Here is a 16,934-nt window from a genome sequence, read left to right as displayed (position 1 = left end):
GGACAATGTAGTATGGCGGCGGAGGTGTGTTGACAAAGATGTTGATGAATACCACGTGAATGTAGACCTAGGCGATGATGTATTGACAATGCGAGAGCAGTAGGCACATCGGTGGTGGTGTGTCGCGCGTCCCTCGCAATAACGGTGATGATATTGTGCTGCATGTGAGAGGTCACGGGCGGCGAGAGATGGAAGCGGAGTGGAGCCCATATCTAGATGATTCTCGACCTAGGAAATCCCAGAAAAAAACCTTTACTGTGGCAACGACCGGGAGATGCCCGTACAGATAGCAAGGAAACAGTCGGCCCAGCCGGTACCCTGGTCAGCCCAAAAGAAAAGGAGAAAGAAAACCAACTCAACCAAGCAATCGAAGCAAGGGACACATGTCATGATAACAGCCTAAACAGATCAAACGAAATTAGCACTCCAACTTTAACCTTCTAGTGTACTCCAACTTCAGTTTAGTGCTCCAGTTGCTCATATCTAGTGCTCCAATTGCTAAGAGGCGCGGTAAACTGGTTTAACCTTCTAGTGTACTCCAACTTTAATTTATAAACAAATAGAATGGGATTATCTTCTTTCTGTAAAGCTCTGTCTGGATTTCAGATATTTCACTCGGAACAGTTCCTGTAGGAGTCAGACAAAGCCCTGCGTTCCTATAGGGCCTGAGTATACTCCGTAGCACTTAGACAAAGAGCTGCAAGCACAGTATCACTCGCATAAAGCAGTAATACGAGTCACCGAAAATTACAAGGTAACTTTAAATGGAAATTTTTGGGCTGCTATCTTCTTTCTTTGCCTGTAAGACTCTCTTTCAATTTCATATCTTTCACTGGAAGCAGTTAATTCCAGTAGGGAACAGGAAAATTCCTTTCCTCCTAGCAGGGCCTAAGTATGAAGGAAAATCTATCTACTTCTTTCATTTGTGATGTATACACCTAAAGGGCTAATCAGAATGGGAGCTCATCAACATTTGACGTCACCATAGCCTATAATCCTTCATCCCACCTGGGAAGATTTGCAGTAGCTTCGTTGACCATTTTTACCAGTGTAACCTGCATTAAGAATAGACTAGGCAATCAAAAGTCCGAATCATGAGTCTGAAACTCAATGGTTATGAAGTACACTGAATGATAATGGTCAAATTTGTAAACCAGAATTCTGCAGTATTAATGGAGTAGCAATCCTTATTAAATTCAACATGACTAATGGCTGTTATTGGGGATCAGGACTCCCTTACAATCTAGAAGAACAGACTGTCACATGATCTATATATGCCGTTATGGGGGTCCACTTCACAGAAAAAAACTGTAATCCACAACCCACTTTAAAAACTAAACAACATCAATGCTTGATAACTTTGTTCTACTACTACTACAAGACATAGCATTTTACTTTTTGGATGCCCAACTTTGCTTTTTTTTACGCATTATATTGATGTGTGAAACTTTGTTTGATAACTTTGTTCTAGTACTCCTACAAGACAGCATTTTACTTTCTTTATTGGATGCCCAACTTTGCTTTTTTGTACGCATTATATTGATGTGTGAAAGCTTGAACACAGTTGACTCTACTAGGCAGGTGAATCCACTTCCATGTTTTGCAATACATCCAGCTATTTGTAATGTTCTTCAGGTAATTCACAAGACCAGTCTCTTAGCAATTTGACATTGATGCTTATCTCATTATTGAGGATTGGCAAGAGGAAAGCAACAGTACCAAAAATTGGTTGCGTAGAAGTTCACAACAATACAGTTGATATACAAGTGGAGCATTCACGAGCTGCACTGCTAATGATTCGAACATGATAATGTTCGGAATTATGGAAGAGCTGGGAGGCATTGTTTCGGGAATCACAAAGCTTTTTCGTCCATAGATAAATGGTGTTGTAAGAAAATTGTAAGTGTTGGGGACAACAATAGAAGAGTTTGTTGTTCTTTAAGGAGTCGCTTTAAGAGAAAACATGGCAAAGTTTTCCAACTTCTGAGCCCAAGCACAGCTGATGTATGCCTAGACCACCATGCTAGCGACCATATTCTTCCCAATCAATCAATTATTCCAGGTTCAGTGGCTACTTGAGAAGTTACAAATTCCATTCTTATGACAATTTCCGTTTGTCAGGAATAAAAATAGCTCTCACTTGGTTAGCAACTTGTATTAGGCTGATCATCATATCAAAGCACAAAACAGTAGCAGGGAATGAAGTAGTTCACTGTGTTGAGTGTTCACCTGTTGTAAATTTATTCAAACTAAACGAAAGATTAATGTAAATATTACAAAACTGTATTTTTTTATTTTACACGTTGAACACCTAGACAACACCTCGGTATCTTAAAAATCATAACAAAATTATCATAATAAACCTCTTGTGCACTTTTCCAATTTATTTGCTAGATAACGTACCACACTTTCTGGCACTCCTGGAGGGGGTAATGTAAGATTTCTTGGCGGTGGCCTATCTTGGTACGATCTTTTGTCAAATCTCCACTCACCAATTATTCCATAAGTCAGTACACCCTGAAATTGTTTGCCACGATATTGTCAAATACCTTATGTGGTGTGATGCCTTATGTTAGTAAATAACAGCGAAAACCAGGTATTTTGCTTTCCAATCTCAAGCTTATATGAGATCTACAGAAAAAGAATCACAGGTTTGGGACATAATTACTAGACCCTAATCCATACCTTGAGTGAATAGTCACATCCATAGGTGAAGTGGATAATAAATGTATTGCCTAGCTTCTTATCAAATGGTGGCTGAAATTTAAGGGGGCATCAATAATAGCAATAATCATGTCACTCAACCACATAATTTCAGTGCACAAGCATATTATCAGAAGAAAACACAGGCAGAGCACCTGGATCATGAAATCTTTACGAAGGATGTGTTGAACCCCATGCAATGCACTGGCAACAGCATATGCATACCTAAAAGCCAAAAAAAAACAAAAAAAAAACTGGAATCATAACAATGTACCAATGAGCAAAGGCATCTACTGAAACTCACTTACAAGAAAGATAATTCTCACATTTCCAAAACCCATCCAAAAGCCTTATCGGTCTCTTGATCCTCTTTCATTTGTAGTGATACATTCATCCATGTGGGAGCAATCTTCTCAAGCAGTGTCTTAAAAATTCCTCAGATGATGAAATATTGAGTCAGGTCCCATAAAATGACTAATCTAAACAGTAAATTGTAACTGAAACACGAGTCCTTCAAAGTGGAGTACATGGAATGGAGCTTCACCTCATCCAGGACATTGCAATCTAAAGAGTGCCAAGTGAGCAACAAGGAATTACCTTCTTAATGATTACAGGGGAATTCCCAATAGGGTCGACATTTGTGATGGGACCTCTTTCTTTCGGGTAGTATTTTCTGATAATTTTCTCGTGTTCAGAAGGTGTAATATAGAAGAAGGGGAATGCCGCTGGGTCATTGTCATAAGCCAAATTTGGTAAGGGTTTCACAAATATATGATCTGGTTCTGCCATCAGTATGTACCTGCGATATTCAAGCGGAACAGAACAGTTATAAACACACGGGAAAAGAACAGTTATATTTGTTTGATCATGGATGTGTGGATGCCAAATCATGAAGTCCTTTGTGCAAGATTATAACTTGAAAACCATACAGAAAGTAAAGGTGCATCAATGTTAACTTACTCTTCTTCAATCTTTGCCTTCTCCAGCCATTGTACGAATGCCCATGGCCTGTTTAGGACGACATAACCCTGCAGACAGCATCACAATCAAACCTCGGGGGGCACAGGGCGTACATTAACGAAATAAGGTTCAAACCGACAGTGCAAATAGAGTGATCCTCAAGTGAAGGCAAGAAAGCAAGACGTAATGGTCACGCTAGTGTGTTTTACGGATAAAATGGAATCTGGAGTGCAAGCTAACACTGAAAACTATGCATGATTCTTTACTCAACGTGCAAGTTTCTTCCAAAATTCATATGGTTTTAACAGGGGCACTTCTTCTCCTGCAAGAGAGTAAAATACGGAGTAAAGAAATAATAAAGCATTTGATTTTGCCGCTGGAAGATGGAACCGAAGCATCGAATTTGTTTGTTTCTGGTTTTAAATTCCCAAACACACAGCTCGTCTGCCCAAGTAGCCCCCACAACGCCCCCAACAAACAAACAAACAAACAAACCGAAACGGAACGAGTGGGGTTGAGAGTTGAGACCAAACAAAAAAAAAATACAATTTTTTTGTACTTACACGGTCCTTGCCGGCGGGGAGTGGGTCGACGACGAAGGTGGGGATCTCGTCCATGAGTCCGTCGGGCTTCCCGGAGTGCAGCACGCGGGTGAAGCCGCCCATGTCGGCGCCCTCGGGCCGCGCCTGCATCCGCTTGTACCAGTAGTACATGACCCGGCACTGCCACCTGCTGTAGGCGGCGTCGGTGGCCGTGAGCGCGACGTGGAAGGGCCGCCTCCGCCCCCTCCCGCCGCCGGCCTTCCGCATCCACCCGGGCATCCGCACCACCGGGTCCCGCCCTCCCGCGACTATTCCTCCTCCGCCGCCGCCGGCGCCGCCGCCGCCGCGGAGCACCGTGGCGAGGACGCTGTAGGAGATCAGGAACGCGAGCACCCCCGCCGCCACCAGCAGCAGCGCCGGCACCGGGCCGCGGCCCCCTCCGGCCGCGCCCTTCCTGGCCGGCGCGTTCATCCCCGTCAAGAACTAGAATTTCTTGGGTGGGTTTGGAATCCGGCGGGGTTTTGGGATCGAGGAGGGAGCGATATATGGAAAAGGGACGTGGTCGGGACTTGCGACGGAAGCGAGGTAGCCATCATCGTCGGAATAACAATTACTAGTAGCAGGAAGAAGAACGAATAATGGCATTAAGGTAATTAGTACTAGAAAGTGCATAACGCCATGGATACGCCATCGCGAAAAGATTGAGATCCCACTGCCCAGTGGGCCCTACGTATCAGAGAACGCGTGGGGCCCAGAGGACGGTGAGAGTGAGGAAGGTGTCCGAATGTGCCAGTTGTGTGTGTGTCAGTGTGTGGGGGGATGGTTGACCTTGACCAGTAGTGTAGATGTGGACCAGTTCCTGCATTCGTTCGGCAGGGTGCGACTGGAATATGGCTCGTCGTGGGGCCCTTGTTTGGTGCGCGCCACTGTTTGGGTTGACTCTCTGAGATATACTCAGTGATAATTCACAAAATGAAAAGAGATTTACTCGGTGATCGCATGTAGGTACACATTCCGCCAGTTTGATTAACTAAATACTCCATTCATTTCATAAAGCAAGGCATATTAATTTAGTACTTTATTTGATTTAAATTAGTAATTGATTCAACTTTATCTAATATATATGTATCAAAACATGTTTTAGCTCCAGATACATGCATATCTTGATAAAGTCGAGTCAATTAATTTAGATCGAAGGGAGTAAAAAATAAACATCTCCTAAGTTTGGCTCAATTTTAAACAGATAAATATGAACATTACAACACCAAATCAACATCTTCTAAGTATATCAATAGATCCACCATTAGATGCACTACTAGGAAAACCCTTATAGATAGAAATGGATTCTGTCGCGCATTTAAAATAGCGTGCTCCACAAAAGTATTTATGTGGCGCATACAAAAATTTGCTCCACTGGTAATTGGAATTCTGTGCCGTATGCAAACCATATGCGCCACAGAAATACACAATTTTGTGGCACATATTGCTATATGCGCTGCAGAAATACATAATTATGTGGCACACAGGACATTTCTGTGGCGCATATAGACTAAATGTTTTCTGGGTTTTTTTGCTTTGCAAAATATAATCATTCGAGGTGCACATGTATTATGTCATCTAATTTTAATGAGAATTAACAAACATGAATTTCAAAAAAAAATTGCAAAATTGTGTCATGTATCGGTAAAACTGGATTTCTGGTTGCATACATACTCAGAAAAAAAAAGTTTAATATATGAAAATATATCTACTCGCAATTTCCCATTCGAATTCACCCGGGTTTTCCCGGTTAGCCATTTTTTAGATTTTCAAATTGTCAAAGGGAAGTATGAAAATTTTCATGTTTTAGGTTTTGAATAAAATAATTAAAAAAGTCAAAAAAAATCTGTGGCGCACCAAATGCACATGCGTCACAGAATTGTTAGGCTGAAATTTGAAATCCGGCGGCGTCTTTCTCCCTCTCTCTTTTCTCCTCCTCCTCCTCCTCTCCTCCACTTCACCTTCTCCTCCACTTCCACTTTTGAAAGGACACGGATGTCGCCTAGAGGGGGGGTGAATAGGCGATTTAAAACTTTTACGAGATGGGCTTAACAAATGCGGAATAAAACTAGCGTTTACTTTGTCAAGCCCAAAGCCTATATACTATTGTTCACCTATGTGCACCAACAACTTATTCTAAGCAATGGTTCACCTATGTGCACCAACAACTTATGCTAAGCAATACAAGCAAGTATGTGATAGCAAGATATATATAACTTCAAGGTAAAGTGCATAAGTAAAGAGCTCGGGTATAGAGATAACCGAGGCACGCGGGAGACGATGATTTATCCCGGAGTTCACACTCTTGCGAGTGCTAATCTCCGGTGGAGAGGTGCGGTTGCTTAGTGCTCCCGAACGCCACAAGAGGCTCACCTTGAGGTGTGGTTGCTCGATGCACACCAACGCCACAAAGGCCTCACCCCAAGATGCGGTACTCACACCACACACCGAACGCCATGAAGGCGCCTCACCTAAATCTCCGGTGACCCTCGCCACAAAGGCCTAGGTCACGGTTCCACTAAGGGATTTCCTTCGAGGCGGAAACCGGGCCTTACACAAAGGTTGGGGCACACATCCACAACTTAATTGGAGGCTCCCAACAAATCACCACAAAGGTCTAGAATCCGTCTAGGGTTCCAAGAACCCAAGAGTAACAACCTTCTTGCTTTCACCTCCACGAATCACCGTGGAGAACTCAAACCGATGCACCAAATGCAATGGCAAGAACACCACAAAGATGCTCAAGTCCTTCTCTCTCAAATTCCAACAAAGCTACAAAAGCTATTGGGGGAATAAGAGAGGAAGAACAAAGGGATTCACCAAGAACACCAAGATCAAGATCTAGAGAGTTCCACTCACAAAGAGATGGATTTGATTGGTAGAATTGTAGATCTAGATCTCCTCTTCCTTTTCCCTCAAAAAGGTTCAAGAATCATTGGAGGGATTTGAGGTAGAGGGAGCTCTCAAATACTAGCAATGGAGGAGAGCAAAAAGTGTGTGAAGCAACAGAAAAACGAGAGGAGGAAGAAGACCATTTAAAGGGGCTACAGGAAATCTGCCCGTTGGGCTCGTCCAGAGAGAGGCCGATGCCGGCCCGTTATGGCCGGCAGCTGCCGGGCAGGAGCGGCTCGGCTGGGCGAGCGAGGCAGCGCGCGCGGGGCGAGCGAGCGAAGCAGCGCGGCGGCGGGGGAGCGAGCGGAGCAGCGCGCGATCGGCCCGGCGAGCGGCGCGCGGTAGGCGGCCAGCAAGCGGCGGAGCCCTGGGCTCGAGCCGGGCCGGCCCGCAGCAGTGCCGCCGGTGGCAGGCCGGAGGTGCCGCGCGGCCCGGCAAAGTGCAGCGCGGGAGCCGGCAGTGCCGGAGTGGGCCGAGCGGTACTGCCGGCCCATCAAGGGCGGTAGTGCCGGCTGCCTCCTCTTTTTCTTTTTCCTTTAAATCAAATAGAAGATAAACTTCAAAAGACAATATCTAGAGTTTGGAAACTCAGATCAAGACGAAACCAATTTTGTTGGAAAGAGCACGACAAGAGCTACCCAACAAAAAGTGAAAATATGGAAACTAGTTGGGGGTGATTTTCTATTAATTTTAGAGGTGCAACACCTCAACATGAGAAACTGAGAAAATCACCAAACTCGAAAACGCAACAAGAGATCTATGCAAAATCCGTTTTCGATGAACTAGAGCTTGTCATGAGAATAAGCACAAGCTCCAAAACATCACATGGATAAGATCCAAATAACAACCAAGAAAGATGATGCAAGGATGCAAAGGTTTGAGCTCTCTCCGAACGATACGATCGAGTTACTCACTCGAGAGCCATCTTGATAGTACGGCAACTAAACTATAAACCGGTCTCCAACTACACTATGAGACCGATGAGAAAGAAACCCTATCAAGAGCAAACCTTAACCTTGCGCGTTCCTCTTGAGCTCGATGAAGACGATCTTGATCACAACAGGATGAAACGCCTTTCTTGATTGTGCTTGCTTGATGAAGTCTTGTGGGATTGCTCCCCCATAATCCACCATGGGAGAGCTTCTTCTTCGGCACATCTTCACATATCCATGGTCACCATATGGATGGCAAGATTCAAGCAAATGATCTCTTAGAGATGGCTCATCTTGAACTTGCACTTCATTTCTTCATTCTTCATCATGTTGATGTCTTGAAGTAACTTGAGGGCTCACTCCATCTTCATCTTCAATACATACTTGACACTTGATATCTTTCATCAAATTCTTCTTATTGCAACCTTGAAGCCAACATATGGTTCAAGAATTGCCTATGGACAACTCCTACAAATATAACTCAATGCAAACATTAGTCCATAGGGATTGTCATTAATTACCAAAACCACACATGGGGGCTCCATGCACTTTCAACTTTACCTTCTCCTCCACCTCCACTTCCACTTCTCCTCCCTTCCCCTCACTCCTCTCTACCCGGCGACCTCCTCCTCCACACCCGGCTTCCTCCCCCTCCTCCGGCAACCTCCCTCCGGTCGGCCTCCTCCTCCTCCGGCAACCCCCTCCGGTCGGCCTCCTCCTCCTCCACCCACCCACCTCCAGCGACCTCCGGCAAATTTCAAAAAAAAAAATTCGGCGAAATTCCGGCGGTCCCAGATCTTGATCTGGCCGCCATTTAAAAGAAAAATCAAAAAAAATTATGTGCCGCACCACCGTTGGGTGCGTCACAGAAAGACGTTATTTCTGTGGCGCATGTCTGTCTGGTGCGCCACAGAAGTTTGATAATTTTGTGGCGCATATAGATGCGTAACAGAAATAAAATTAGTGGCGTGACTTCTGTGGCATAGAATATGCGCCACAGAAAGTCAAAAACGTGCGCCACAGATATGCAGTTTTCTAGTAGTGATAATTTTCCTATTTATTAGATGCATTTACTAGGTATAATTATTCACTACTGTAAATACTGTTCTATTTGTATGTACTCCCTCAGTCCGGTTCATAGGGCTTACGTGTATTCCTAGATCGTAAATTTAACCATGATAATATAAAGTATACATTACAAAATATATATCATCAGAAAACTTAGATGTTCTACCTTCTAATGATATACTAATAATTTTTGTGTTGTACAATTGATATTATGTTGGCCAAGTTGATAACTTAGAAATACGCGCAAGCTCTATGAACTAGGACGGAGGACATAGTAAATCTTTAGTCAAACTTAGGATTCTTTGACTTCTAACTAAACATACACTTTGTTTTTTGAAAGGGGAATGGTACGGAGTAGTACTGTTATACTTTCATACAGATGGAAGAAGTATGGCTTAACTATCCGAAACCAAAGTTGGTTTATTTTGTTTCTTGACTTATGTTAATGCTATCCAACTTCTTGCAGAAGTCCCTCTTAAGTTTCATCTTGAGAGATCCAGCATGTTTCAAGAGTAGCACAACAAGTCTGAAGATCCCCCTGCATGATTCAAATAAAAGTCTTAAGCCACTCACACCCTTTGTCTGTAGGCAAAAAACACTGCTCATTTGCTGGGCACGAAGTGCAGGTGCAACAAACGGATGAGCAGGTGAGAGAGCATGTGAAGAAACCAACCTTTCCACAGGTTTTTACTGCCACAGCGACCTTACTAGTCCAGAAAACGAACGAACTTTATTCTGATAACAATATATTACAACCAGGTCATTCATTAGCCATAGATAAATTCAGCATCAAAAACGGATATATAGAGGATTTGCAGAAAACTGGTTACAGATTACAATATGATTTGAGACTAACTAAGCATACTCTCCTACCCATCACTTCAACGCAGTTTGATTTCTTCAGGAGAACATCTTGTACGGATCATTTCACACACTCATCTTGTATTGTGCACCGCAGCAAGCATCATTAGCGTCCAGCCTACTGCTTTGAATTGGAAGTATCCGCATCGCCTTTCACTATGCTGAGGTCGCCGCCATCTTTGCTAGCCTTATTTGCAGCTTTTATTTCATTGGCGTGGTTTATGAACTTTGTGAGGTCCTGAAAAATACATAAACCGGGTTGATTGTTAGTAGAAACAAAACAGGGACGAATCACAACACGAAATTATTGGCCAAATCTAATGTTTTAATCTACAAGTTAAGCTAAGCTCAAAGGCCTGTTCTGTTTTCCATCATAGCAAACTAGTTGGTTCACATCATACTGTTAAGCTCCAACGTAAAAGGGTCGCGCTAATTGATCTTATTGGATGGGAATTATCAATAGTGTGGCTTACAAAGATGGAAAGGATTAGTGTAACCATGACGTGGACACTCGGTGATAAAGAACACATATAGACAGTAGAGATAAACTACCTTGAATTATGACTATATTGAAAAATGCTACAGAACAACAATGGAGAAACCTATAAACAGAACGAACAGCATCCTCTACGATTCACGAGTGCATATATGGGTATCTTCGGTAATAGGTGAAGTACAACAATGATAAGCACTGTAGAATGGGAAAACTTTATATACATCTAATTTGGCAAAATGGAAAGGGTTACTACTACATTAATTTACTGGAGCTCAGAATACAAAACAATGAACACATGATCATGCTAAATAATTTTCAACCTTACCTATCAGTAGTTCGACAATATTGTCTTGTCAGAAAACAATTACCACCCAGTTTTCATGCTTGTACACGGTTAACTAACGTTACTAAATACAAGACAAAAAACATATAAATCATTACATGAGCAGGTGAAAACAAGACTATGCAATTCCACACTAGACAGTAGTGCATGACGCTACAAAGACTCCACAGTGATGTGCATGGCCAATGAGATACCAATCTTGTTATAAAAGAAAGGAAATTGGTAAATACAGTGTTGTTCTTCACGATTTAGAAAATAGCAAAATATATCAGACAATAATAGACCATCAACCTATAATACTCCCTCCGTCCCATAAAACTTGCCTAAGATTTATCTAAAGATGTATCTAGACACTAAATAGTATCTAGATAAATCTAAATTTTGACAAACTTTCGACATGTATCATGGGACAGAGGGAGTACTACATTATAACCATGATGCATTTTACTGCTGTGATGTTGTCAATGCAAGGTAGCAGAATATACAGCAAGTTCTCAATCATCAATTTTATCAATGGCCATATCATTTGAGCTACAAACATGCCATTTTACTGAACATTGTCGCCAAGCCAGGATACTATAATACTCAATGAAGCTATCACAAGTTGCAATAATTATGAATCAAACAATAATTAGGCAGATCTGTAGAACTATGGATAATGACCCAGTTCTGACGTTCACATTAGGTGCTACATGAGATAGACAAGACAGGAAACTGCAAGTAAGATGTAGGGTATACTAAAGGTGTTGGCAAACAAATTCAGAAACAGTCAGTCCAGGTACGCAAACATGAAAGCCTCTCCACACAATCGCCTCCGGAATCCAGGGTATGAATTAGTACCGCTAACCCCAGCAACAGATTAATACTGCCTCAACACTGAATCGCACTTCAAAAACTAGGCCAGAATACTACCAATAATGTTTACGCGGGCTGAATCCTGATTGATAAGGCAATATATTAACTAGCTGCGCCATACCTTGTCGGCGTCCATGTCCTTGGTGAACTTGGTCGGCTTCACGACCCTCTTCCCTGCAAGAATCAACCAGCCAGCCAATCAAACAAACAAGCAACCATACGACGCCACCAGCAAGAAGAAAATCGGAAGCAATCATACACCGTCAACGAAGGAGGAGGCCGAAAACAGGGTAGGAAGCGTGGCAGGGGCACGAACCTTTGCGGATGTGGGGCGCCTTGCCGTGGCGGCTGGGAGGGGCGGACTTCTTCTTGGTCTGCCCCTTGAACATGGTCTGCTTCTGCGTCATCTTGATCTTGTCCTCTCTCTCTCTCTTTGATCGAGCAGTCGACGCGGGTTGTGGTGTTCTGCGACGGGGGATTTCGGCTTGAAACGTCGAGCTGCTTCTGATGCTACGGCGGTCGGGGATACGCGGCGGCGGCTGGCTGCCTCCGAGCGAGACTAGGGTTTTGGGGGAGGTATGGTTTGGGAAGAAGCCCAGTTGGACGGCCCGTTGTTTCTGTTTTTTCATAAGTTTTCTTGGCCTTATTCTGCTAGTACATTGGAGTTCTGGATACACTTTGTAATTTACGTTCTATAAGGGCAATTCCTTTAAATCCAGCGCGCAAAAAAAGCTAAAATACCGCGCGGCGGCCAGTTTCGAGGCTCTAGCATATGTGGGAAATTCGCGCGCGGGGATATATTTTGCGCCGCGCGAAATTCCCCTCGCCCGATAAAAAACCGCGGCCACACGCTAGCAACCCGCCACACTAGCATGTCCAACACCGCCGCTCTCCTCTGCCTTTGCCCGACTCGCCTGTATACAACAATGTTGCGCCGGCTCGTGGCCACCTACTCGATGCTAGGCCGAAACGGCCAGACCCCGCTAGTGCCACCACAACCACCACTGCAACCAGAGCCTGTGGCCCCGCCATAGCCCGACCCGAGTTCAACATGCCGGACTTCAACTTGAGACTTCGACAAGACGTTCATAGTAGACACGGATGCTAAGGCGGTGGAGGAAGCATCGCAGTGGGGCGAGGAGGAGCAGTCCGCGATGACAAGAAGCATGCCACGATCCTAACCTTGCTCAACGCGCAGACTGAAGGAGCAAGAACTCGAGGAGATCGACACCCCCTACTTCCAGCATGCCCTCATGATCTCGCGAAAGCATGCGGCCACAGAGGAGCTAGGTCGCTCCTCATGACGATCGAATGGCAGAGGTTACTTGAGCTTAGCGCTCAGCGCCGGGCTGAGCGGCCCCACCAGAAAGCCAAATACAGGAGATGATTTCTCCCCTATTGGTTGCACACAAAAATCTCCTACATGCACATGTGACTTGAATAGTAGCACTTATCACCTTACTCCATTGGCAGTGATTTAACACTTCGAAACCGAAGAAGTACTCTCATCGTCCTGCTCACTATAAGAAGTTGCAGGGGTCCAATTTAAATTGTACATCTTAGAGTATATCCAGTCGTGTCCCCCAAAATGTTCCACGAAACTTTTTTTTGGGGCGTGTTGGATATTTAACCGGCACCGGTCGCGCATTTAAAGGCTCTTTTCGTCCGACGCGGCCCAATACGGTGCCCGGCATCCCGAGGTCGTCCCCGCTTCGAATGCACCGGACAGAGCAAGAAGCAAGGCAGAGAGTGGCGGGCCCGACGCAGTCATTGAGACACAAACGAAGCGCTGCAGCTTTGCCTTAATGGCGACGGAGAGGCATGCGAGACGCCCCGTCGGCGCTGCGCCTCCACGCGTCGTCGTTGTTCGCACGCCACCGCTTATTCCCGCGCTTTCTTCCCGCCTCTTCTTGCGTCGCCGCCGCCTATAAAAGGCTGCCTCCGCTCAATGGACGTCACCACACCCGCCGGCATCCGTTTCTCCACCGTATAACATGCCTCGTCGCCTGCACAACACCTTCACAATGATGAGCCGCGTCAGCGGTGGCTAGTTTCCTCCACCACCGTCTCCACCTCCACCTCCATCTCCACCACCACCACCACCGGTGGAGTTCGAAGTTGACCCAGAGCTGGCGGACAACGAGGAGTGGCTTGTGCCGCCGCCATAGAGGCGTTTAACGCCTCCATGGCGGAAGATACGCGCGGAGATGGGCGAGCGGCGGCGTGCGAAAGATCTGCAGCGGCGGGCGAGAGGAACTGGAGCAACGGCGGCGTGCGGAGGATCTGCACGAGCGGTGGCGCGCGGAAGAGCTGCTAGAGCGGCTACGGCTACGGGAGTTCCAGCAATGGATGGAGCAGCAGCTATGGGAGGAGGCGGTCGTGAAATTGGCGGCCTGGGAGGCGGAAACGGCGGTGGCGGAAGCAGCGGACGAGGACGACCACGATCACGGCGACATCGATTGGTCTGACGACGGGCCAGATTCGGAGGAGCGGGCGACGCAGCAGTGGGCGATCGTCAAGTCCTTCGAGACGCAGAAGAAGTTGCAGGACGATGCCCGTGCCCGCGAGGAGGACAACGATGCGTGGTGGCGTCGCGACGTCGACCTCTCCCTCCAGCAGGCACCGGAGCAGCGGGCGGAGGGGAGGCGACGACGCGGCGGAACGTCGTCTTCTCGTCACGCCCCGGAGGGAGAGGCAGCACACGGCGAACAGGCATCGGTGGAGGAGAGGCGACGACGGGACAGGGCTATCGAACGCACCGCCGGGCGGCCAGTAGGCTAGGGTTTAGATGATCCTAGCCGTTTTCACTCAAATTTATAAAATATAATCAAATTTGAATAAAAATACAAGCACAAACCCTAAATATGCTAAGCTCAACTAAGTGTAACAATAACAACTAGAGCTAAGCAAGATAGGCACAAGATATATGTAGCACAAGTGATAGCAGGATATATGTACTTCAACCACGATGGCTATCACAAGAAAAGAGAGCTCGGGTATAGAAATAACCGAGACACGCGGAGACGAGGATGTATTCCTGTGTTCTCTTCCTTTGCAAGAAGGTACGTCACGTTTGGAGAAGTGGAGGTCCCACGAAGGATTCCTCAACGCCACGAAGGCTCACCCTATTCTCCGAGCCACACCCACGAAGGATAGTGGCCCTTTCCTTATGGTTAGATTTTCCTCCACTCCGTAGATGGCAAGCTCCACAACCACTTCACAAGCTCCACGAAGGAGAAGCCCGGGTCCCTTCACAATCTTCCACGAAGAGATCACCGGGACACCAACCAAGCCAACTAGGAGGTCTCCCTGCAAGAGTAACAAGCTGTCAACACCCGGATTTTTAAGTCCGGATGCCTATTATGTCATACATCGCAATCCCAGGAATATTGTTGTTGCGAGGCATAATAGTTAAGTATCACAGTCATCATTCATTACAAACCATAAGTCTTACAAATTTAGAATCACATGATCCATATTACACGAATAGTTGATCTATTGATCAACGACCAAACACAAGATCATAGTTCATAGCGGAAGCGTAAGATACAAGGACTCTCTAGTCCACAGGCCAACGCTTGACGTCGGAAGACTCCTAGTTGTCGTAGGCGTCCTGCTGGTCGTCTCCTTGTTCATCTTCATACTCTGGCCATTTGAATAGCCAGGGACAAAGCCGTGAGTACTTTAAGTACTCGCAAACTAATACTAATGTAAGTGCTAGACATTCTAGTCAGGTTTGCTAAGCTCTAGTTTATTTGCATAAAGCTAGTTTTAGTTCACAGGTATTTGAGAAAAGCTTTGTTCAAGTGCTTAACTAACTCAAGTGGGAACATTAGTGTCATTCCCACTATTCAAGTGGTGATTTCAATTCAATTCACCACAAGTCATTTCACCATCATCTTTCAACATCATTTTCAAAGATATGACATCGGAAACTGTATGGCCTTTCCAACCGTCCGTAACCGTGGACGCGGCTATTCGAATAGGTTTACACTCTGCAGAGGTTGCACACTTGTGCCACAACATTTGATTTCATTCGTCGGGATTACCCCGAATCATCGTAACACAGTACGCGGATCATCAACCATAACCTTTCAATTACAAATCCTAGTATGAGCACCTCTCCCCATGAGCTTGGCCTCCCAGTGAAGACCAACTGTCAACCTGGGAACTGCACAGGGCTTGGCCGTACAATTCACCTCAATTTCACATCATTTCTCAACAACGGAGGCAGCCTCAAGCGTAACCCCTATGATGTGTTCAGAGGGAACCCATACTAAGATGCATAAACTTCCAGTTAAGCCCTACCCATAATCAGGTATTGTGGGGGTACTTAATAATTGGAAAGGTATCGCATTCAAACCAACATCATTGTTTATCAAAAATCACTATCTTCTCTTGGTCATATTCACCTTCAAAAATCATTCAATGGAATGCTTCATCATTCCAAGGTTTCAAATTCATTTCAATTTCACATTGTTCCCATCTAGAGTAGTCAAGTTTTATTCATTAGCACTAGCTCTAAATCATGAGGGGTGCTATCTTGCTTTGCTTGATTGAAACTACTTCACTACTCTAGTAACTACCATCACTTTGACCAAAGTTAACTATAAAAGTAATTCTTGGAAAAACAACAAATAAAACTTGTAAAGTATAAACTTGGGATAGGCTTATGTAAGAAAAGGTAAGATTCATGGTGCCTTGCCCCAAGGGGCTTTGCACTCTGCAAGAATATTAGCTTGCCTTGGTAGTTCTCAAACTGTTCCTCCTCCTCCTCTTGGTAGCAACCTTCTTCTTCGGTGTACTCTCCGGTGCTAGCGTCTAAATTTGAATACGAGTATAATTACTCACTAATTCAATGGCTAGTCCATGTATCACATATAAACACACAAACTATTCTATGCACACAAAATAATCTAATTAAAGTGCATGGGTTGGGTTATTTAAAATAGAATTCACTTCTTTGTATTTAATATGTAAATGATAGTTTCCATAGGGTTCTTGAGAAATAATTTCCTCTCATTGAAATCTTCTTAAGATTTAATTTCTCAAACAATCATATATGAACTCATATTGACCTAAGTCAAATGTTCATCATCATCATTTGTGAGAATGATTTAAATGAGGTAGATGACCTCATATCATTTAATAACACTACATATGATTTAAATCTCTAAGTAATTCATATAAGAGAGTTGGGACCAGGGGTCCAAACATCCCATGAATTCATGTGAGACAAGATT

At 44.8% G+C, this 16,934-nt stretch overlaps 2 protein-coding genes across 2 annotated transcripts; both read right to left on the bottom strand.

The window, feature by feature from the left end:
* Positions 1-698: 698 nt before the first annotated feature.
* On the bottom strand, positions 699-4,824 carry LOC127342475 (hydroxyproline O-arabinosyltransferase NOD3). The gene is made up of 8 exons (XM_051368434.2): positions 4,227-4,824; positions 3,664-3,731; positions 3,301-3,502; positions 3,030-3,127; positions 2,859-2,928; positions 2,686-2,757; positions 2,404-2,517; positions 699-1,055 (listed from the first exon to the last, which is right to left on the bottom strand). Exons 1-8 carry the CDS (start codon positions 4,674-4,676, stop codon positions 990-992), a joined length of 1,140 nt encoding a protein of 379 aa, XP_051224394.1. The 5' UTR covers positions 4,677-4,824; the 3' UTR covers positions 699-989.
* Positions 4,825-9,844: 5,020 nt separating this feature from the next.
* On the bottom strand, positions 9,845-12,300 carry LOC127342474 (uncharacterized). Its single transcript, XM_051368433.2, has 3 exons — positions 12,008-12,300; positions 11,813-11,865; positions 9,845-10,235 (listed from the first exon to the last, which is right to left on the bottom strand). The coding sequence occupies exons 1-3, from the start codon at positions 12,096-12,098 to the stop codon at positions 10,116-10,118; spliced, it is 264 nt and encodes an 87-aa protein (XP_051224393.1). The 5' UTR covers positions 12,099-12,300; the 3' UTR covers positions 9,845-10,115.
* Positions 12,301-16,934: the final 4,634 nt, after the last annotated feature.

Source organism: Lolium perenne, chromosome 3, assembly GCF_019359855.2.
Source record: "Lolium perenne isolate Kyuss_39 chromosome 3, Kyuss_2.0, whole genome shotgun sequence".
NCBI lineage: Eukaryota > Viridiplantae > Streptophyta > Magnoliopsida > Poales > Poaceae > Lolium > Lolium perenne.
Note: the sequence above shows the minus strand (reverse complement) of the source record. Positions and strands in the feature narration are given on the sequence as shown.